Source organism: Schistocerca serialis, chromosome 5 (assembly GCF_023864345.2).
Source record: "Schistocerca serialis cubense isolate TAMUIC-IGC-003099 chromosome 5, iqSchSeri2.2, whole genome shotgun sequence".
Lineage (NCBI taxonomy): Eukaryota > Metazoa > Arthropoda > Insecta > Orthoptera > Acrididae > Schistocerca > Schistocerca serialis.
Window position 1 is genome coordinate 493,344,435 of NC_064642.1, and position 24,239 is coordinate 493,368,673.

General features: G+C 40.3%; 1 protein-coding gene across 6 annotated transcripts in view; it reads left to right on the forward strand.

Annotated features, from left to right (window-relative positions):
* Positions 1-24,239, forward strand: part of LOC126481672 (protein phosphatase 1 regulatory subunit 12A) — a 374,220-nt gene that overhangs the window by 188,261 nt on the left and 161,720 nt on the right. For 5 of the 6 annotated variants that reach the window (XM_050105600.1, XM_050105601.1, XM_050105605.1 and 2 more), the window contains one exon: positions 22,188-22,313. The exons of the other annotated variant lie outside the window; for it this stretch is intronic. In XM_050105600.1, coding sequence (XP_049961557.1) covers positions 22,188-22,313 — 126 coding nt within the window. The remainder of the gene's footprint in view (positions 1-22,187; positions 22,314-24,239) is intronic. 6 annotated transcript variants of the gene reach the window in all.

Genomic DNA, 24,239 nt, shown 5'->3' on the forward strand with positions numbered 1-24,239 from the left:
AGTCTTGACTACTGATATAAGTGATGGATTACCATTTAATCATCATGCGACATTTGCATTCAACAGGCAAGGTTCAGAAGTCTGGTGTAGGAGTACTGTATGCTGTATTCGATACAACAAATATCAACAGAGTGACTATTACTGCAGTTTTGCTTGAACGCCATCAGGTCGCTCATTGAGCATTCCTATGCAATACTGTTACTGGTGACTAGTTACGATGCCTTTATCGCCAGCATGAGTAACGTAGAAGTAAATATCCTTGGAGTAGTGAAGCAACTTAAATCACTTAATAAAAGCAAGTCTTCTGGTCCAGACTGTATACCAATTAGGATCCTTTCAGAGTATGCTGATGCGTTAGCTCCATACTTAACGATCTCATACAACCGTTCGCACGATGAAAGATCCATACCCAAAGACTGGAAAGGGGCACAGGTTACACCCTTATTAAAAAAAGGTAGTAGGAGTAATCTGCTAAATTACAGGCCCATATCATTAACGTCGATATGCAGCAGGATTTTGGAACATATATTGTGTTCAGACATTGTGACTTACCTAGAAAGACACTGTCTATTGATGCACAGCCAATATGGGTTTAGAAAACATCATTCTTGTGAAACACAACTAACTCTTTATTTAGATGAAGTGTTGAGTGCAATTGACAAGGAATTTCAGATCGATTCCGTATTTCTGGAATTCCGGAAGGCTTTTGACACTGTACCACACGAGTGGCTTGAAGTGAAATTGTATGTTTATGGAATATCGTCTCAGTTATGTGACTGGATTTGTGATTTCCTGTCAGAGAGGTCACAGTTTGTAGTAACTGACAGAGAGTCATCGAGTAAAACAGAAGTGATTTCTGGCATTCCTCAAGGTAATGTTATAGGCCCTTTGCTGTCTCTTATCTATATAAACGATTTGGGAGACAATCTGAGCAGCCGTCTTAGGTTGTTTGCAGATGACATTGTCATTTATTGACTAATAAAGTCATCAGATGATCAAAACTAAATTGCAAAACAATTTAGAAAAGATATCTGAATGGTGCGAAAATTGGCAGTTGACCCTAAATAACGAAAAGTGAGAGATCATCCACATGAGTGCTAAAAGGAATTCGTTAAACTTCGGTTACACGAAAAATCAGTCTAACCTAAAAGCCTTAAATTCAACTAAATACCTTGGTATTACAATTACAAATAACTTTAATTGGAAGAAAAACATAGAAAATGTTGTGGGGAAGGCTAACCAAAGACTGCGTTTTATTGGCAAGATACTTAGAAAATGTAACAGATCTACTAAGGAGACTGCCTACTCTACGCTTGTCCAACCTCTTCTAGAATACTGTTGTGTGCTGTGGGATCCTTACCAGATAGGATGGACAGAGTACATGGAAAAAGTTCAAAAAGGGGCAGCATGTTTTGTATTATTGTGAAATATGGGAGAGTGCTGGACGTCATTTTCGTTACAACGGAATCTTCTCACGAAATTCCTATCACCAACTTTCTCCTCAGAATGTGAAAATATTTTGTTGACACTGACCTACATAGGGAGAAACAATCACCAAGATAAGAGAAGGGAAATCTTTCTGCGTGCTTTACGAGATTGGAATAATAGAGAATTGTGAAGGTGGTTCGATGAACTCTCTACCAGGCACTTAAATGTGATTTGCAGAGTATCCGTGAAGATGCAGATGTAGAAGAAGTAATGAAAGGTTGAGCTCTACCAAAAGATGTAAACTCAAGCAAAGAGTAGTGTGAACATAATATTTTCCATCTGATAGTTCCAAAAGTGTGTTTTGCACTACGAATTCTTCCGCAAGGGTGTGTCATCACAGCTGGAATTTGTTCCCAACAATTGAAACGCCTTTTGATCACACTGTAAGAAAAATTGACCAATAAAACTACACACATGTGCTACTGCATGATAACGTACTCTGTTGATTTGAGAAACAAAACTATCCAGGAGACTGATAGGGAATTCATCTCTCGGGCACTCATCTCTCTGTGTGCTTGGGAACTTTTACCTTTCCCGCTCTTGACTGATCAACCATCAAGGCAGTTCGTTTATAGACAAAAATGCTCTTCAAACTAGACAGCTTTAATGTCATCGTTAGAATCAGTAGGTGTCTACAGGTGTAGAAATTGTAAACTGCTTTAGCATTGTCAGATTGTTTTAGATATTGTGAAAGAATATACTGTTGCTGATTAATTTCTCTTTGATGATTACTGTTGTGTTCAATAAACTAATGGAAAATGCAGTTAAAATATTCACTGTTCTAATATAAATTAAATACAACATGCTACCTAAACATCACGACAGCAGCCTATCTTAGTAAAGCATTAAGTGTCTGTTAGACGATTGTGCTTATTTTGACACAAATTAGTAAGATATTACTGACTTTTGACTTTGAAGGAGTCTGTGTTTACTTCATGTCATGTATCATACACAAGTATTAATAAAATGTGGCAGTTCATCGATAAAATTATGTATTCATAACAACAAAAAATGTCGGCAGAAAACAAAAGTGGTATTATGAATGTTGCAGTACCATAAAGTTTTTTCTCTGACACTAAGGGGTATTGAAAGTAGCAAGACAAATTTTGTTTGTGTTTAGGGTTCTGGAGCATAATATGACACCAGATTCTTATCGTAGGCCCTAGCGGAAATGCAAAAAGCAGGGAGCTCTCCAGTCTTCTGTCCAACAGCGTGTTCCCTTTCGTGCATTACTACCACTCGCAGATTCTTAGAGACTTGTGAACATAAAGTTCGAGCTTTGTTATTCTGCTATTTATGATATGGAAAAATGCAACAAAGAAGAGTTCCCCTAGAGCATTGAAGATATTTGCACATGTCTATTCACGAATGACTGCCAGCTGCCACAACTCTTTACAGAATTCATGCTGCAGGCAACACAACTGTCAGTGGACATCAGTCTTCATTCAGTAAGTCGTCAGGAGACAGAAGGTAATGTCAAATTGAGGTCGCTTTCCAAGTCATATTCAGTCCAAAGTGAGGTGTTATTAAGGTAGGTGAGTGTTCTAGCGATTACTGTTTGAAAGTTCCCATATGAGTATCATGATAGTCAAAGGAACCTGTTAGTGTGAAACCATTGGGAACTAAATTAATGTCAAACTGCAAGAACTTGAGACAATATGTAGACTCTTCCCTTCACTGGGTAACATCTTACTGTTGTTTAGGATTCTCTCTGCCCTAGGCGTAATGCAAATTGAACTTCACATTAATGACGTGCTCTCTGCTATTCTTGACAAACTTCAGCAAATTGTAATCACTGTAACAAGTGGGTGGTGGTGGTGGTGGTGGTGGTGGTGGTGGTGGTGGTGGTGGTATGCTGTTGAACTGCTTAAATAATGTTAATAGTGGCGCACATAATCTAGCACTGACTACGTAACTAAAGGTAGTGTGGTGGCGTCATCGCTTCTCTTTATTTGGCATTAGCTTGAGGAATCTGATTTAACGAACATAGTTCTCCATTCATGATCTGCTAATGATACAGCATGACTACAGAGATCAGTGTGCGGGCATTACATTAATTGTGCAGTGAATTGTATGACAAATATTATCATCAGCTGTGCAACTGAAATGACTTGCTACACAGGTACTCTACGTTGCACTTGGTTAAGTGATCAGTTCGCTGCAATCCTGCATCTACGTTCATAAATACTTGTATACTGACCGTTCATTAAAAAAACTAAACTACTCCCAAACAGGCCATGAAGGCCTAACAGTACCGACCAGCCGTTGTCTCATCCTCAGCTCATAGGCGTCACTGGATGCAGATATGGAAGGGCATGTGGTCAGCACACTGCTCTCACAGCCCTATGTCAGTTTCCAAGACCAGAGCCACTACTTCTCAATCAAGTAGCTCCTCAGTTTGCCTCACAAGGGCTGAGTGCACGCCACTTACCAACAGCGCTCGGCAGACCGGATGGTCAACCATTCAAGTGCTAGCCCAGCTCGACAGCTCTTAACTTTGGTGATCTGATGGGAACCAGTGTTACCACTGCAGCAAGGCTGTTGGCTACTGACTATTCATTATTTGAGTAAATATACACTACAATCTGATTTGCATGTATATGACATGGGTTACTGCTGTAACAAAGCAGTGACTAGGGAATGGATTCTGTTGAAGTCCTGATGGCAAGACAAATGTTTGCAGATCACCTGTATTGCCTCAAAAAGAATTGCATATTAAATATCTAAGGACAGACGTCCACACTGTCACAGGGCATTTAAATGAAGCGGTGGCTGCAGATGAAAATTTGTGCTCATCCAGTGCGTCTGCATAGTATGCAGACGCACTGATCATTGCACTATCGGGACACACAACAGCCAAGATGCCTGCAGGACCTACCTATACACTCTCCTCAGCAGACGCAAATTCTCATATTTGCTGCATAACACATACCCCCCCCCCCCCCCCCAATTATTCCATTCACTTGCTGCCACACTGTCACTGTTATCCCCGTGAGGGTTTGGACAATGACATGCGTCTAACACTGAAAACTGGCCTGGCGAGACCTGAATAGTTATCCAGCATATTTCAGAAGGAATACTAAATATTGCATGAGGTGGTAGTATAGACAAACTGCAGAAAAAATGCCATATAACATGTCTACTTTTTATTGAGTACATACAGCCGAGTTCAGTGTATTTTCGTTTAGTTTGTTGGTCCTTACTGGATCCCATTGTCTACACTTTCTTGAAAATGTGCTTCCAGCATTATTGGAAGAGGTTCCTTAGGCTACAAGAATGCGTATGGTCCTCCAGAGTGACAAGGGCTCCTGCACATTCTAGTCGTCAGGTGGCACATCGTCCAAACCCAACATTTCCCGGAAGTTGGATCAGTAGATACGGGCACTTTTCTTGGCCACTAATGTTCCCAAACCTTATCCCTTTGGATTTTTGCCTGTGGGGATGTTTGAAAGGCGAAGTCTACAAAGAAAACGTAAACCCAAGAGGCAGTTTGATCGTTTGGATTATGAAAAGTGCAGCCCTCGTAAAAGATCGCAAAGACGACCTCAGAAGAGCTACAAGTGGTGTTTTAAGGAGAAGTCAAAAGTGCATTGAAGTTGGTGGGGGATTTTTTGAAAATCAACTTTGAATGTCCTCATTTGAGTTTGTTAAGGTTAGGTACTAACAGCTGTATCTTTGTACTCAATAAAATGTGGACGCATTTATATGGAATTTTTATGCAATTTGTCTATACTACCAACTGCTAAAATATCTGCTGTTCCTCCTGAACCACCCTGCATAAGCATATATGTGTGGTGTTTGTTCTTTCGGACACGTCTGAAAGAGAACACGCCATGAATCCGGGTTCGAATCTGGTCAGGCACAAATTTTCATCTGCCGCCGTAGCTGTATTTTGATGCACTGTGACAGCCTGAACATCTGACCTTTGATATTTAGTTGATTAACAAGGCTGTCTGTTTTTATTTGTAGTGTCTGTTCTTTCGGGCATGTACGGAAGAACACACACACACACACACACACACACACACACACACACACACACTCTTCTATCTTAAGTGCTATTCAGAAAATGTGATAGTGACAGACTGGAGCTGCATTAACCTACTCATTTCACTAGATATACTACAGCGACGAGTGAATGCTCACATTCTTAATACCTCACTGGATGTGCTACTGCAACTGTCACCAAAGATTCAAATCCCACTGGAAAAGTATATTTCAAGTCGGACGGTTTTGCTCCTCCTCTACTGTCATTGAAAATGAACACAATGAAATTAAGCATAGGAATTCTACGAAATATTCATATTGTGTTACTGTGCAGACGAAGAAAGTAGTTTTTCACAATTATCAGATGACAGATGGAGTTTGTCAGAGTCCACTAATTATGACTGCATTATTTTTGGTTCACAGGCATTTTTCGGCCACTGATTGTAACTATTTTTTGAATATTAGACCTGGAAGAATAGAAACATCAGAGTTTTGCAGTATGGAATATTCCAATTCACCTTAAGTCTTCACGTTTTCAGCAGCGGTAGCATATCAGTCCGAAATGCTGACAACAAGAATTGTGAGGTCATCCCTGTTTTCTGGCGGGTGAGCCAATGACAGTGATCTCAATAATAATATTGTATAGCAAAGATACATTACCAACTCAACCACTGGAGAACGTCCAAAATTGTGAATTGCGTCTGGTGAACAGGCTTTCGAGGTTTCGGTCCGATTAAGACAACAAAACACAAATAATTGTCGCATTTATTAATTTGACATTTTGTTTGCACTCAGTGCATCGATGTATTACAAGTAATGAGGATATTCTGGCCCGTGCCAACCACAACTTTGAGACTAAGGTATAGTCACTTAAGAGGTCAGTCACAGAACACGTCAGCTGGTATCCTTCCTGATAGTATAACTGAAACTTAGCAACAATGCAGAATATGTTTGGCAACTCCGTGACCGACTAATTACTTCCTCGATGGCACAGATCTATCCTGCTAAATTCACTTGATATTATCATGTCATTTCAGTTGGATAATGTGAGTGACTTTCTCTTGAGGTATAAGAATATCAATTAATGCTTTCGAGTCCACAAAAGTCATTCCACACAGGAAATATAACTACTCCCGCCTCTTATTTTGCATTTTGTCTGTCATTGGGGCTACTGGGGCAATAAGTAAGACACATCTGCTGCACCTCTTCGTTAGCTCCAAGGTAACATGCTTACTTAACAGATGCAAGCTGATTTTGTTCGCCTTTCAAGACTCGCTGAGAGCCAGATTTTGAATTCTTTTGTAGCAGAGCTAAAAGCAGGCATATAGAAACTCTATAAAGAAATCGCAAGACAACGCTCAGGCAAAATTCGTCTTGTTACTTTCAATACCCCTTAGTGTCAAAGCAAAAGCTTTATGGTACTGCAAACTTCATAATGCCACTTTTGTTTTCTGCCAACAATTTTGTTGTTGTTGTGAATACATAATTTTATCCATGAACTGCCACATTTTCATAATACTTGAGTATGATATGGGACATGAAGTAAATACAGACCTTCTCAAAGTCAAAAGTCGGTAATATCCTACTAATTTGTGTCAAAATAAGCACAATCGTCTAACAGACACTTAATGCTTTACTAAGATAGACTGCTGTCGTGATGTTTAGGTAGCATGTTGTATTTAATTTGTATTAGAACAGTGAATATTTTAATTGCATCTTCTATTAGTTTATTGAACACAACAGTAATCATCAAAGAGAAATTAATCAGCAACAGTATATTCTTTCACAATATCTAAAACAATCTGACAATGCTAAAGCAGTTTACAATTTCTACACCTGTAGACACCTACTGATTCTAACGATGACATTAAAGCTGTCTAGTTTGAAGAGCATTTTTGTCTATAAACGAACTGCCTTGATGGTTGATCAGTCAAGAGCGGGAAAGGTAAAAGTTCCCAAGCACACAGAGAGATGAGTGCCCGAGAGATGAATTCCCTATCAGTCTCCTGGATAGTTTTGTTTCTCAAATCAACAGAGTACGTTATCATGCAGTAGCACATGTGTGTAGTTTTATTGGTCAATTTTTCTTACAGTGTGATCAAAAGGCGTTTCAATTGTTGGGAACAAATTCCAGCTGTGATGACACACCCTTGGGGAAGAATTCGTAGTGCAAAACACACTTTTGGAACTATCGGATGGAAAATATTATGTTCACACTACTCTTTGCTTGAGTTTGTCTTTTGGCAGAGTTCAGTCTTTCATTTCTTCTTCGGAATTAAACAATAAAGTCATCATAACTCATCACCAGTAACAGTATTGCATAGGAATGCTCAATGAGCGACCTGATGACATTCAATAAGTCACTCTGTTGATTTGTGTTGTATCGAATACAGCATGCAGTACTCCTACACCAGACTTCCATATCTTGTCTGTTGACTGCAAATGTTGCATGGTGATTAAAATGGTCACTTATATCAGTATTTGAGACTTCTTTAGTGTGGAAAATCATTTATTCCAGAACAATCTTTGTTGAAACAAGAATATCTTTTTGTGGAATATTTTTCCCATACGTACTCACGCCACACACAGTCAAAATCTTTTGAGCTGCTTCCTCTGCATTCACTTCTCTATTACCCCAAAAGTAAATATTGAGTTGCAAATGTTACACCTTTTCCACTTGTGACCCAATTTCACAACGCTTAACTGTAGTTCATGATTTTCAAGTGTACAAAATCCAATGCTTAACTGCAAGATGATAACTATAACTTCAAATTCGAAAATGACAGTTGATAAATACACTGACAGTATCGTGCCGCCTTCACCTGGACGCGCCTGATTTCAGGTGCCATGTGTCGTCTGGCCAGTGGCCACTGGCTGCTGCAGCGTGAGGAAACGCACGAGCGTAGGCTGTGGCTGTTCGGATCGCGACACAGCCACAAGCTACACTGCAGAATTGTTTATGGAAGTATTTGTTATTACTTGCAGGTAGAATGTGAAGTGAATTATCTTCGATGTTCAATGAGACTCATACTCATAACTTTAGATGAGAGCTGGAGATCACATTGGATGTGAACATGTGACTATAAGTTTAGAATGCATGATGATTACCACTAGATCATGGGCTCACACAACACGACATCATCTCGGAAGTGGACAACACTTCCTCCTGACACTTCCACATCTTACAGTGTTGCCAGATTGTGCAGACGGCCAGATTGTGCAGACGGCCAGATTGTGCAGACGGCCAGATTGTGCAGACGGCCAGACTTTGCGTTGTCAGGGGCAGTCAGTTTTATTGGCCACCTTAAGTGAACAACTCGGACTTAGAAACTGACTGCCGGCAGGCCAGTCACAGAGACTATGTCTAAGACTTTACATTGGTATGTTCTGCAGAAATGATTAGCATTTGAACCAAATCAGCCCACAGGTTCAAGGTCAACAGAGATATCACAGTGCAACACCATCGATCAGTAAAATGTGCCTGCGGCTCTCATTGTCACTCTAAAGCGAAGGTGATGGATCAGAGTGATGTGAGTAGATGTGTAGGATGCCTTACAGATGTATGCGCGAACCGTACCTTCAAATCGGTTATATTGATAAAGGGTGCAATAATGGCATGTGAGGAAGTGCTGCATCCATCCAGGAAAATACTGCTCATGTGGGACGAAATGTTTCAGCAGTGCAACAGGTGTATGCAGAATGGTTCATGGAAGGCTATAAAATGTAGCGATAAGGGTCAGGCCCCACCACCCAGATCATCCCCCCAAGAAGATAGACTTCTCATCCAAATGGCACTGCAGAACAGATCTATGCGCTCCTCAGCTGTGGCACAACAGTGTAACAATGTAGCACATCATACACTATCAGGACTGACAGTCCTTTGCCATTTATAATGCCATAGGTTATGTGCGCATCGTCCACTTATCCACCTACCTTTGATGAATGTGCAGAAACAGGCTAGACGGCAGTAGTATATGGAACGACATCACTGGGAACAAAAGTGGTATCTGATAGGGTTTTTGAACAAATCCAGATTATGCTAGTTTGAAAATGATGACCACATTTTTTTTGCTGCAGGGGGGGGGGGGGGAGTGACATTACATTGGCTGGATTCACGCAAGAGATACTGGGCCAGCCCTTGCGTGAATCCAGCCAATGTAATGCCACTGAACACCCCCCCCCCCCTCCCCCCCGTCTGCTCAGCCGTCATTTCACCCTATCCCACACATTTTTGGTTGGTAACAAGTCAAATGAACTGGCAGGGCAGGGCAGGGCAGGGCAGGGCAAAAGGCTGACACCACAAATGAACTTTGGAACTAAGTGAATGCAGCATGGATGGCTATACCACAAGACGCCATTTGCTCCTTATATGCATTGATTCCATCATGCAGGGACGAGTTATTGGGGCTCATGGTGGACCCTGTGCATACTAGGCAACAGAACACATGCTGAACAGAGGTGTACATAGGACCAGAATTTTCTCAGTTTCTCAGCCAGACCTAATGCTTAAGGTGTGATGGAGGTAGTTGTTGTATGCTTCATGCATAGATCGTTTCACAGACATACTAGCCCGGGGACTGGGTGTTTGTGTTGTCCTCATTTTATCATCATCATCATTCGTGACAGTGGCAAGATTGGACTGCATAAAAATTGGTCTACGTAAAAATTGGGACTTCATACGGGCGCTGATGAACGCACAGTTGAGTGTCCCACAAACCAAACATCACTACCACCATCACAGACACACACTAATCTTACTGACCTCTGCTTGTTGTCATTTGCACGTTCTCTTGTGAATCAAAAATGCAACAGCCTGTGCTTCCTCAGTGTTATCTGAATTTCATTTTTGAACTATGGAGGCTGTCCTTAATCCACTTATTAGGCACAATAGTGCTCTGGACAATGATTTACAATCTGTTTAAATGTGCACTAATTCCTCTACATCCATCATTGCTGGAACTAAATGATGTCAGTTAATCGACTAAGTAAGGGGGTATCAACTGCTTATCTGCTTGTTATAGCAGAAACACACTCCAAGCCTTTTTGTTTGATTTGTTAACATTTGTAACCATAGTCGCTATAATGACATGAGGATCACAAATCGCAGTCTCTATACAAGGTTCCAGCCTTTTTGTAGCTACAAGGTCTAAGATATTTCCATTACATGTGGCTTGCCAATCTAGCTGCTCAAGACACGTTTTCAGAAAATATGTTCAAAAGTACTTTGCAAGACTGACTGACTGTACACCGTCCCACCACCCTCTCCACCCCCATCCCGCACAATGAATCCATATATGTATCAATCTGCACATGGTAGATTAAATGGCAATGTAGGAAAAGATATATTGCTACTTACTGTAAATATAACACATTAAGTTGCAGATAGGCACTATTAAAAGACAAAACAAAAGCTTTTGGCCAAAATGCCATTTGGTTGCTGCCAGAGTGACACTGTGGCTTGAGCTGCTGTAGTTGGGCAGGTGTGTGTGTGTGTGTGTGTGTGTGTGTGTGAGAGAGAGAGAGAGAGAGAGAGAGAGAGAGAGAGAGGTGTGCTTGCTTGTATGTGTGAATGGTTTGTGTGTTTATGGCTGTTGTAAATGTCTTTCAATTGTGCCTGTCTGTAACTTAATGTGTCATCTTTATGGTACGTAGCAATCTATCTTTACATTGCTGATATTCCTTCCTGGAATTTCCTTGGTAGATTAAAGTCATCTCCAATTAGTACTACAGCATGGTCTGGGTATTTATGCACTACTGACTGTAGACTTCCTTTGAATGACTCTAAAACTGTCACAGCACAATCAAGTGGCTGGTAAAACTTCCAACAGTTAACTTGTAACAGTATTGTGAAAAGGAAAGTTGCTGCTCACCATGTAGTGGAGATGCTGAGTTGCAGATAAGCACAACAGTACGACTGTCACAAATATAGCTATCAGCCAGTAAGGCCTTCATCAAAATTAGACGGCAAACACACACAAACCCACTCACGAACACATGACTGCAGTCTTCGGCAACTGAGGCCACACTGTGAGCAGCAACACTAGTGTATGATGGGAGTGGCAACTGGGTGGGGGTAAGGAGGAGGCTGGGGCGGGGAGGGGAAGGGATGGTAGGTTATGGGTGGCAGGCAGTGACATGCTGTTGGGAGCATGCAGCGATGAGGTGCAAAGAGGGTAGGGCAGCTATGGGCACTCAGGAGGTTAGACAGAGAGCAGCAGGGAGCTGAAAACCAGAAAAGTAAAAAAAAAAAACAGGTTGCGGTGGAGGAATGAAGGCTGTGTAGTGCTGGAATGGGAAGAGAGAAGGGGCTGGATGGGAGAGAACAATGATTAACGAAGTTTGAGGCCGGGAGGGTTACGGGAATGTAGGATATATTGCGGGAAAAGTTCCCACCTGCACAATTCAGAAAAGCTGGCGTTTGTGGGAAGGATCCATCAACAGTTAGCTAGGTTCCACCTAGACGTGTTATGTGCAATCCGATAACTTCGCTGGCACAATCAGTTTCGGCTTCAATAAAGGTAATTTTCTTGTCAGCTACAGTGAACACTACCCCTCCTGTGGCTTCTAATCTGTCTTTCTGTTGAATTGCTAAATATCTCAGAAAATTTCTATTTTAGTTTTCAACCAGCTCATTCCCAAGAAAATTTTTGCACGAGAGCTTTCCTGGAGGTCAGTAAATTCAGGAACTTTGTTATAAACACTGTGACAATTTGCTGTTAAAAATTTTGAAAGTCAAAGTGTCTTTACTCTGGAAAGCGGTCTGACTTCCCTGTTAGCGTATCGACTGTGGAGTCTTCTTCAGTGTACCTCAAACTATCGCCTAGCCTAGAAAGGAAGTAGAAAAAAGTGCACTCTACAAGTATTCTGCTTCCCAAGTAGCTGCTGCCTTTGTGTAGTGCACCCCGATACTATCAAGAGGAATCCTAACAATCCCCAATCGAAAATGCAGGTATAGAAATCTGCGGCCAAGACTGTCATAGAGTTGACAAAGCATTTGATTTAGACCCTCCATTTGCCTCTAAACCAAAGGACACTCATCAGCTCTTGGAACAGTGCTGCAAATTGCGATCCCTGTTTGCGCTCAGCACACGAAATCAGAAGCCTTCACTATTTCCACAAGCCTGTACGAACTGATGGTGGCTTCAGAATCCATGTGACAGGCGTTGTTGGTGCCGATGTGAGCCATAATTTGCTAGTGACTGCACACTGCACACTTGATAGCCACATGCGAGATAACCTCCACATCTCAGATAAGGCTCCCCCGGCAGACATTGAGAGTCTAAAATTAGCTTTCTTTCCAGCCCTGAATGCTACCTTCCTAAGGTGCTCCATAATGCACCTAATGTTGTAGCTCCCAATAACTAGTAAACACCTGTCCCTATGTGCCGGCTTGGACCATGTTGAAGGAGTGGTCACCTGTTGACTCACAGGGTGAACAGGCAAAGCCAGACAGCCAGCATCCACATTGGCCCTCTGCCTCAAGTGATACGAATGCGTTTCTGCTTGCCACTCACTATTCTGTGAGGGCTGATCACTATGTTTGGTGCACTAGAAAGTGCCTCAACAGCTGAGTTCATGTGCGAAAGAAGTGACACCTTGGGTATCCCGTGTGACATGCCAGATTCTCTGACACCGTTACACCATGAGGCAGCAGGCTGAAGGCGACAGATCATAGCCAAAAGTGTATTCTGCTGTTCGCGAATTGCAGTCAGTTCCTTGTGTGTCCGCACCCAGCATGCACACGTCTTACCCATACAAGCAGGGCTAACTGAAACAGTAAATTACAAAAGCAGATAGATACCTAGCTATGCAACTTGTTACCCTCCTGATGTGTCACCAATAGGCCATGTTTTCTTGGTGTATTGTGAAGCTGGTTGTTCAATGAAATGAAAACTGCACTACAGGCTGCCTGAATTTACACCTGCAGTTAAAAACAAAAGATTAAACCTCTTAAGTAGGAAAACATGCACGAAATTTCAGATTATATTACTATGAAGACACAGGAAAAACTAAATACAAGACTTGCCACTCTGGAGGTGCGAACAGGCAGCAGCAGAGGGCCTAACTGCTCGAAGCAGAACAGAAAGTTGGATCAAAATAGTCCCTTGTATCTATGTGTAATAATGTAAAAGTGGTTAACAATTAGTGTAATGTTACTTCCCTTCCAGCAATGCTTTGTATATGCATAAATACAGTCACACTTTTAAACAATGGAAACTACAGGTAGGAATATCAACAATGTGGGAAAAGGTAGATTGCTGCATACTGTAAAGAAGACACGCTAAGTTGCAGACAGGCTCAATAAAAAGATACTTGCATAAAGCTCTCGGCCACAGCCTTCATCAGGAAAAGAGAAACACATACCATTAATACACACAACTAAGCGCATCTCATGCACACGACTGCCAACTCTGGCAGCTCAGACTGGTATGCATTTCGGTCTGAGCTGCCAGACCGGTGGTCATGTGTGGTGGTCATGTGGTGGTCATGTGTGTATGAGATGTGCTTAGCTGTGTGTATGAATGGTATTTGTTTCTCTTTGCTGATGAAGCCTGTGGCCGAGAGCTTTATGTAAGTATCTTTAACTGTGCCTGTGTGCAACTTAAATGAGTCTTCTTTATGGTAAGTAGCAATCTATCTTTTCATACCTTGTTAATAGTTGCACTTTAGTTTGATTCCACGTTGTCCATTTTCCCTTGAAACTGGCTGTGGGACATAGTTCATAGGTGAGCGGTTGTGTAGTTTGTAGGTGAGTTGTTGTTATTATTTTATTCCAATGCCTGTATTTAAATGTTTTCCACAGTTACTTAATTTTAATCCCACAAAGTAAGATTGATTGTATTGTCCATTATTAATAATTTTGCAATTGACACTCTGTTGATTGTGACAGGTCGTGGCACCAGTCGTACTTTCTTCATACATGAATGTGTGTCATACTTTAGTAATTACATTTATACAAGACTGAAGAGAAATTGTATATCTGTTGCAGGGGGAGAATTTTAGAAAGCCTAACTATTTTGAATATCTGCTGCCCTTGTATTTTACCAAATCACATCATATATGGATTTGTATATCTAAAAACAAAGATGATGTGACTTACCAAACGAAAGTGCTGGCAGTTCGATAGACACACAAACAAACACAAACATACACACAAAATTCAAGCTTTCGCAACAAACTGTTGCTTCATCAGGAAAGAGGGAAGGAGAGGGAAAGACCCAGTCTGTTACCCCCGGAAACCATCCTTGTAACCATTGATGCCACTTCCTTATACACAAATATTCCGCACATCCAGGGCCTCGCTGCGATGGAGCACTTCCTTTCACGCCGATCACCTGCCACCCTACCTAAAACCTGTTTCCTCATTACCTTAGCCAGCTTCATCCTGACCCACAACTTCTTCACTTTCGAAGGCCAGACATACCAACAATTAAAGGGAACAGCCATGGGTACCAGGATGGCCCCCTCATACGCCAACCTATTCATGGGTCACTTAGAGGAAGCCTTCTTGGTTACCCAGGCCTGCCAATCCAAAGTTTGATACAGATTTATTGATGACATCTTCATGATCTGGACTCACAGTGAAGAAGAACTCCAGAATTTCCTCTCCAACCTCAACTCCTTTGGTTCCATCAGATTCACCTGGTCCTACTCCAAATCCCATGCCACTTTCCTTGACGTTGACCTCCACCTGTCCAATGGCCAGCTTCACACGTCCGTCCACATCAAACCCACCAACAAGCAACAGTACCTCCATTATGACAGCTGCCACCCATTCCACATCAAACGGTCCCTTCCCTACAGCCTAGGTCTTCGTGGCAAACGAATAAGCTCCAGTCCGGAATCCTTGAACCATTACACCAACAACCTGAAAACAGCTTCCGCATCCCGCAACTACCCTCCCGACCTGGTACAGAAGCAAATTACCAGAGCCACTTCCTCATCTCCTCAAACCCAGAACCTCCCACAGAAGAAACCCAAAAGTGCCCCACTTGTGACAGGATACTTTCCGGGACTGGATCAGACTCTGAATGTGGCTCTCCAGCAGGGATACGACTTCCTCAAATCCTGCCCTGAAATGAGATCCATCCTTCATGAAATCCTCCTCACTCCACCAAGAGTGTCTTTCTGCCATCCACCTAACCTTCATAACCTCTTAGTTCATCCCTATGAAATCCCCAAACCACCTTCCCTACCCTCTGGCTTCTACTCTTGTAACCGCCCCGGTGTAAAACCTGTCCCATGCACCCTCCCACCACCACCTACTCCAGTCCTGTAACCCGGAGGGTGTACACGATCAAAGGCAGAGCCACGTGTGAAAGCACCCACGTGATTTACCAACTGACCAACCTACACTGTGATGCATTCTATGTGGGAATGACCAGCAACAAACTGTCCATTCGCATGAATGGACACAGGCAGACAGTGTTTGTTGGTAATGAGGATCACCCTGTGGCTAAACATGCCTTGGTGCACGGCCAGCACATCTTGGCACAGTGTTACACTGGATACTTCCCACTAACACCAACCTGTCAGAACTCCGGAGATGGGAACTTACCCTTCAGTATATCCTCTCTTTTCGTTATCCGCCAAGCCTCAATCTCCACTAATTTCAATTTGCCGCCGCTCTTACCTCACCTGTCTTTCAACAACATCGCTCCTTACCATCTCCCTTAAAACCCACTTCCTTTCGTCTTCCCCTCTCCTTCCCTCTTTCCTGATGAAGCAACTGTGGGTTGCGAAAGCTCGAATTTTGTGTGTATGTTTGTGTGTCTGTCGACCTGCCAGCACTTTCGTTTGGTAAGTCACATCATCTTTGTTTTTAGATATATTTTTCCCACGTGGAATGTTTCCCTCTATTATATTCATATATGGATTTGAATTGAAATTATGTGATTGAGACAAAATTTTTAATAGCTGCCAAAGCAACATGATTGCACACGCCTATATGGACTTTTTAGCCTGATATTGTACATGTCTAAACTTCAAATGGCCCTTCGAGGCATGTTGACAAATAGAAATACATATACAAGTGTCTTTGTACTGCTTACGATTGTTGTTGTTGTTGTTGTTGTTGTTGTTGTTGTGGTGGTCTTCAGTCCGGAGACTGGCTTGATGCAGCTCTCTGTGCTACTCTCTCCTGCGCAAGCTCCTTCATCTTCGAGTACCTGCTGCAACCTACATCCTTCTGTACCTACTGCAACCTACATCCTTATTAATCTGCTTAGTGTATTCATCTCTTGGTCTCCCTCTACGATTGTTACCCTCCACGCTGCCCTCCAATACGAAACTGGTGATCCCTTGATGCCTCAGAACATGTCCTACCAATCGATCCCCTCTTCTAGTCAAGTTGTGCCACAAACTTCTCTTCTCCCCAATCCTATTCAATAACTCCTCATTAGTTATGTGATCTACCCATCTAATCTTCAGCATTCTTCTGTAGCACCACATTTCAAAAGCTTCTATTCTCTTCTTGTCTAAACTATTTTTCGTCCATGTTTCACTTCTATACATGGCTACACACCATACAAATACTTTCAGAAACTACTTCCTGACACTTAAATCTATACTCGATGTTAACAAATTTCTCTTCTTCAGAAACGCTTTCCTTGCCATTGCCAGTCTACATTTTATATCCTCTCTACTTCGACCATCATCAGATATTTTGCTCCCCAAATAGCAAAACTCCTTTACTACTTTAAGTGTCTCATTTCCTAATCTAATTCCCTCAGCATCACCCGACTTAATTCGACTACATTCCATTATCCTCGTTTTGCTTTTGTTGATGTTCATCTTATATCCTCCTTTCAGGACACTGTCCATTCCGTTCAACTGCTCTTCGAAGTCCTTTGCTGTCTCTGACAGAATTACAATGTCATCGGCGAACCTCAAAGTTTTTATTTCTTCTCCGTGGATTTTAATACCTACTCCGAATCTTTCTTTTGCTTCCTTTACTGCTTGCTCAATATACAGATTGAATAACATTGGGGAGAGGCTACAACCCTGTCTCACTCCCTTCCCAACCACTGCTTCCCTTTCATGCCCCTCGACTCTTTATAACTGCCATCTGGTTTCTGTACAAATTGTAAATAGCCTTTCGCTCCCTGTATTTTACCCCTGCCACCTTTAGAATTTGAAAGAGAGTATTCCAGTCAACATTGTCAAAAGCTTTCTCTAAGTCTACAACTATGATTGGAAACACAAAATACTCTTGTGAACTTGAGTGAAAATGCCAGTTACTTGTATCTCCTTTACCCAGTTAACAATGTAGCGATTTCTGTGATCGAAAGAGTGTTGAGAAAGAAGTTTCCATTAAAAAACCTCACACTTTCCAAGTTTAAGAGGTTAGTGCAAAACATTTTTTAGTCGTTCACAAAAATTTCTGTAGATTTGTTGTATAATACATTCGCATTTAGCATCTAGTCTCCGCATTAGACAGTTTTTATGTATTTCAGTCCTTTCACTTTTACTGTTGCCAATATCTTTCCATCCCTTTGACACCATTTTCCTTGGATGTTGGGTCTTCATATCTTTTTCATTTCTTCCTCTGTCCCTGCAAGTATCTTGAACACCTCTGTTTGTTGTCAGATATCTCCCTACATGCAATGCCTGCGTGTAGCTGATTCTTGACAGAGCAGTTTGGACTCCCCAAAGTGTCTTTTCCATTTTGTTAATCTGTTCCTGTGCAACCAAATTAAATGTACACATCTATTCCTCGTCGTCTCTATCACTCTTTCTCACTCCCTGTAATCTGTAGGCCATTATCATATATTCGCTTCGTAAGGGAATGCTATCTCACAAATATGCTATCTGTTGTGCAGTATCAAACTTGTACAATGAGTTTCATTTATAAAGTACAACATTTTGCAGCTGGTAATTGCAGAAAACAGTTTAATTATAGCTTAAAAAACCCCAAAAGTGTTAAATATATGAAATTTGTGAAAAAGCAAAAAACATTTAACTTCAGTATTATGAAAACGGTAGATTGTTGCTCACCGTTGAGCTGCAGACAGACACACGGAAGCTCTAAATGTATAGCAGTCCTTTTTGTTGGGCCTGTCTGTGACTCAATGTCTCCTTTGTATGGGTGGTGTGTAGCAGTCCATCCTTGGCATAATTTTGTTGTTGTTCCATCCTGGACTTTCCATTGTTTAATATTAAACTTCAAATAACAAACTGAATCTAGAATTTTGTAGCTTCATTTTCATACGATGAAGTTATACAAGCATTACAAAAAGTCAATAAATAATTTAATTACATGAGAAATGTGTGCGATCGTTGCAAATAGCTGATATTGTCACACACGTCCTGCATGTCTTCGTGCAAAGAGTGGCCCAAAAGCCTATTTCTTCTTCTTCTTCTTCTTCTTCTTCTTCTTCTTCTTTAACAATATCTAACAAAAATGAAATTGCATTGTGTTATTCCCGTGACTTTTTTAATGAGCTTCTTATCTAATTTGTGTCATGTGTTGCTTGTGAGTCACCCTTTCTCATTTTATTTCTTTGTTCCCTTTTTCCTGACTGAATTTTGGTTGGGATTTTTCCATTGAATGTCAATACTGCATGCTATAAAACTTTTGAACTCAGCATGATTATATGTAGGTAAGTGGCTTAATTATAAATTCGTCTCCCTTCTTTATATTTGATAAGACAGAATTATTTGCTTAATTTTGGATGTGTACACTTTTCGTTCGTGTTGAGTATGCTTGCTGTAATGGCAGTTATTGCAGGCATACAGTGCAAGAAGAAAATAACCACTTATACTGTTCTGCAGGTTGAGACAGCAACTGCATTTGTATGTTTCATATAAGATGTTTCTCATCAAATTAATTGAATTCTTCGAAATATCCAGAATATGGAGATGAATAAATGTTAAAGTATTCAAACAGTTCTAAAAGTTCCATGCTTTATAATGATTATTAATGTCCCCTCTTTGTGAGATGATTCCAAAAATTGTTTGTTTGATGTATTACTGTTTAGTAGGTTTTGAATTATAATGCACTGTAACATGATGGCCATAAGATATTAAAGCTTAAAAATTCTGATTTAATTTCTGTCTTTATCCAAGTGATGAGATAATATGATCAACACGCCGGTTGCTGTTGAAGTTCTGGGAAATTCTGTGGGATATTTACTTGCAGATGCCTTAAAGCCTGCATCTTTTCTGATATATTCATGCAGTTGGATGTGTAAGATGATTACCAAGAAGTATCACACACATTTTAATCAGCTAAGAAATTTGGAAGCTTTTGTTGAGTATGGAATGAAGATTTCCTGTAATAAGTCAGTGCCTTTATTAAAATACAGTGAATCAGAGAGAGAAAATACAGTAAACCCCTTTTTAATGAATTTCTAGGGACCTAAATATTTTTTCTTAGAGGTTTTTCTTAGGTAGGGGGCTTTGTGATGGCTCATGGAAGGAATAATCCAAAAATCATAATTCAAGAATGTTTGGGCAATTACAAACTTATCAAGAATCTAACAATGGAAAATTCGGTATGGATTGTGATAATATTATAAAAAGGAAAGTTGCTACTCACAATATAGTGGAGATTCTGAGTCGCAGTTAGGCACAACAAAGAGTGTGGTATATGTAATCACACTTCTTACAGAACACATTCTTTAGTTTTAGAAAAACAAGATGAGGTGTTTGTTTTGTCCTTCCAGCCTACTGTAGGGACAGAAGTTCTCTCTCCAATTGGCTGATGTTCATTATAATTGACTGGTCTACAGTAAAAGAAGAAAAGTAGTTCCTGACCATATCAAGTATCTTCACAGCAGCTGTGGAACATGGTGCAACGTCGTCTTCTTCTTCAGCATCGTCCCACCACTGCCTCCACCTCCTAACTCACAGTGCTCCTTCACTAGAATTTCACACTTGTCACTCACATTTACCTCAGGTGTGGAAGTCAAAGCATTGTCACCACAAGAAACAGTCCTGGAATGTGTCATTTCCAGGAACATTTGTGGTTTTACTCCATTCTTCTTGTGGAATTAAGTTATCTACATCAGCAACTGATGTACAGGTAAATCTCTTTGTATGTCATAGTTACATGCATACAGAATTTGAGTAAATAGTCATTTTATATGTAAAATATTGGGTTAGGTGCTCACTTATGCTCATATTAAGTTGGAAAATGCAGAGTTTCATATTATTTTTACAAAAAATAACTAATCATCTTTCTGAAACCCATTTTAATGCGGAATTTATATACTTGAAAATTTAACACTGAAAACACACAATAATACACTAAAATCATTTTCGTTAAGTCCATCTGAATACTAAATAGCCTCTGGATCATCTGTATTGGAAGAATCTGATGATGCTATAGACGGTTCAATTTCCATGATGGATTTCCTTACGTGAAAATCCTTTGTGGCTGAAGTGTTCTCACTAGGTGCTTAACATTCACTTGAAGTGCCAGACTGTTTTGCAAAGAAATGTTTGTTGGCTGTGTAGTCTTCTTTTCCAGTTGATTATACAATACCACTATTTGTAACATTTAAGAGAATTTTCAATTTCTGTCTTCACTGTTGCTCTCAATACCTCTTCATGCTAATGTTATTCAAAAATTGTCATTGCAGCATAGATCATTCTGAAAGCTTTGGCCATTTTCTTCATTGTCAGTTTTCTAACAGGCAGAACTTCCTCCGATCACTATTTCTTCTTCGTTACTGTTCGTACTGGAAAATACTAAATCTTCATTGCCTTATTCCCTGAATGAGAGTTTAGAAGGTCATACACATTCTCTTCATTGTCATCAGTGAATCCAATCTGCTGTGCCATGTCTGCAATTTCTCTCCTTGCAGTGATTACGCCACTAATCACTTCATCTTCTAGCACCAACACAGCACTGCGCCACTGTTTCCTTCATACACCATTGATAGATTTTGTAGGAATTTCAGTCCATGCAAGTCTAATAGCAGTCACTATCTTAATATTAAACTGTCACAGGAAAATCTTGGAGATAAGTTCATTATTTAATCATATTCTTTATGAGATTGGAGAAAGTTTTATGCTGAAGTCATGGTGGAGAGAGAGAATAGAGAGGACAGGTCTAGATGTGAGTGTATAGGACAGATTGCTGATGATGTCTGTTGCAACAGTTACACTGAAATGGACAGGGTAAATTTCACGCAAAAAGAATGGTGAGCCATATCAAACCAAATGAAGGGTTGATAGCCAAATATCACCATCAACAGTTGTCATTTGTGAGGACAAACAGTGGAGGATCTGTAACAGGAAGAAGAGGAAAATTGCGGACACTAATCTTAGAACAACATATGTCATTATATTTATGTAAGATACTGTGTGCATCAGGCTTCATGTTTGATGAATGGTGGAACAGCCAGCTAACGGAAGACATTGGATGATTCTGAAACTTGTGTTACAGTGCTTTAAGAAAGAGAAATCACCAATCTGTAATAAAGTTTGATTGATGTGTGCCATACTTGTCTGTTAAACCATTTCCCCCCCACCCCCATGGCATTTAGTTATAAACTGAGTCCCTTCTGATACTATATGCATGAATTTGGCAGTAAAAGCATTATGTCTTATTCCATGATCTAAAAATTGTACTAACATTGAGGTGCTAACCTGTGTTTAACCTGCTTTGTGCTTGTTTGCTGCATATGCAAAACACTTTACATTTTTACCTGCATTGGATCTTAACGGCACAATCGCTTTGTATTTTTATGTTTTGGCGCATGCAGGTTTTATCCCAAATACTTGGAGTTAAAAGCGAGAATAAAAGCTGGTTCATGCCCTACGTTACACTCGTCCTCAGATTCTGCCCTTCCGACACGTTCTGCATCACTACGAGACAAGTGTGATTCAAGGTAGGAACTTCAAATGCCCTACCTGTGAATTGATAGCTGTCCAGTAGTTTGCTGTTTTCAGTTTTGTCTCACTGCAGAATCAATTACGTGAGAATGGGATGCTTACTATGTAATGAAGTATATGTAAAATGGTGATGGTGATGTTATTCATCTATGTTATTACCATGGATATTACTGATCAACATGGGCTTGGTCTCACCAATGGAAATGCCATCTTGATATTTTACTGGCACAGTGAAAGTATTTCCTTTTTGTTTTGGTATGAGTGTGTTTGGAGAGGAACCAAACACCATCTTACCTTCTTCCAAATACATTCATCTGATTGAGCAAAAATAATGTTTGTGCATAAAAACTTTCTTTTAAATAACCTTTTAACAGTTTTTAAAGGGCATTTTTCCTTGTACAAGAAGCAAAACCTTAGGCATTTCAAGGGAGATGGAAACTATTTCTGCTCTAAGAGTGAATTTGGGAAGCCTAAGCAATTGATTGTATATGCATTTCTTTCTGTATATTCACCATTCAGTTCTCAGTTTTGAAGGATAGTGCGGGTGTGTTCTTAGAATAATTAAGATATTCAAATAAAGTGTGGACATTTAATCATATTCAGATCCTTCTCCATAGTTGCATTAACCAGTAGAAGGATAAATGTTGGCCGTGGCAAATATTATTCATTCTAGATCAGCCACACATTCGCAGAGAATTTTGAAATTGCTTGTTAATATAGTGTAGTCGTGATTTTTTTCAACCAAACTATTCATTCAACTACTGTGGTGTCCTTGTTTTAACAAATTTAATGTGTCGTGTTAGGATGTTATTTATTGTTGGGGGAGTGGATTTCTCCCATGTCTTCGTGGGCGTATTTTGTAACAAGATACTCAAGAATATCAGCCCATTTCCCTCACACGAAAGCACATATAACTGGATGCACAAATACAAACAGATATCATCCTCACTAGCCCACTTACCTTCCCTGTTGGTGTGTTAGTGGCATGGAGTGCATAGCTCAGTTGAGGGACATATGATTGTAGAGATGGTTTCTGTTATTGATTATCTAGCCAAGCTGAGTATCATTATATGAAACAACGTGTGCTTCTAAGTAATAATTATCTCTGATCTCCCAGTTAAAGTGTAATATTGGATTGTACTTACAGACAGCAGCTAACCAATAGCATGGGTGTTTGCATGCACTTGATTTGTCACAACACAACTGTTTCTCGCAGCACTTACATATTTATCAGTATCAAATAATGCAAAATGCAGGTGGGAATAAAAACGGTATTATGAAAAGGATAGGTTGCTACTCCCCATATAGAGGAGATGTGTGTGTAAGTGCATGCACATATATCAATGTGATGGGTAGGATGCTTTTGTAACCTAGAACAATCTTTCATTAACAAGGATAAATTGACTTCTTGCAAAAGTCGTGCAGCCATGATGAGTTTTAATCACCCTTTGATTCTTGTATGGTCCCTTCCTCATAGAGGCATCTCTCAGCCTCTAGAGCAGTGGTTCCCAACCTGGGGGTAATTACCCCCTGAGGGGAAAAATGAAATTTTCTGTGGGATAAAAACTAAATGATTTTTATTCTATTTTAGTCATGGAACTAAATTATTTTCAAAAGATCATTACTATTATCACAATTTAGTAAGACTCTAATATTGATTATGTACGTTATCCATAATAACTATTTTCAGTTAGTGGCATCTGGTGGAGGTTACAGGTTCATTACATAGTCCATTCACTACACATATGTGTTATGATTTGTCCTATTTATTGCTGATGATAAAAGTGAGATATACACGTAACAAATGCTAAGTATCTCAAGAAAACGTCTTCTCCAAGTTGTAGATAGTAACTGCAGTTGTCCAGAAACTGCTTCATTATTTACTTCAAAACAGGTAAATGATTGACAGCACAACTCAGCAG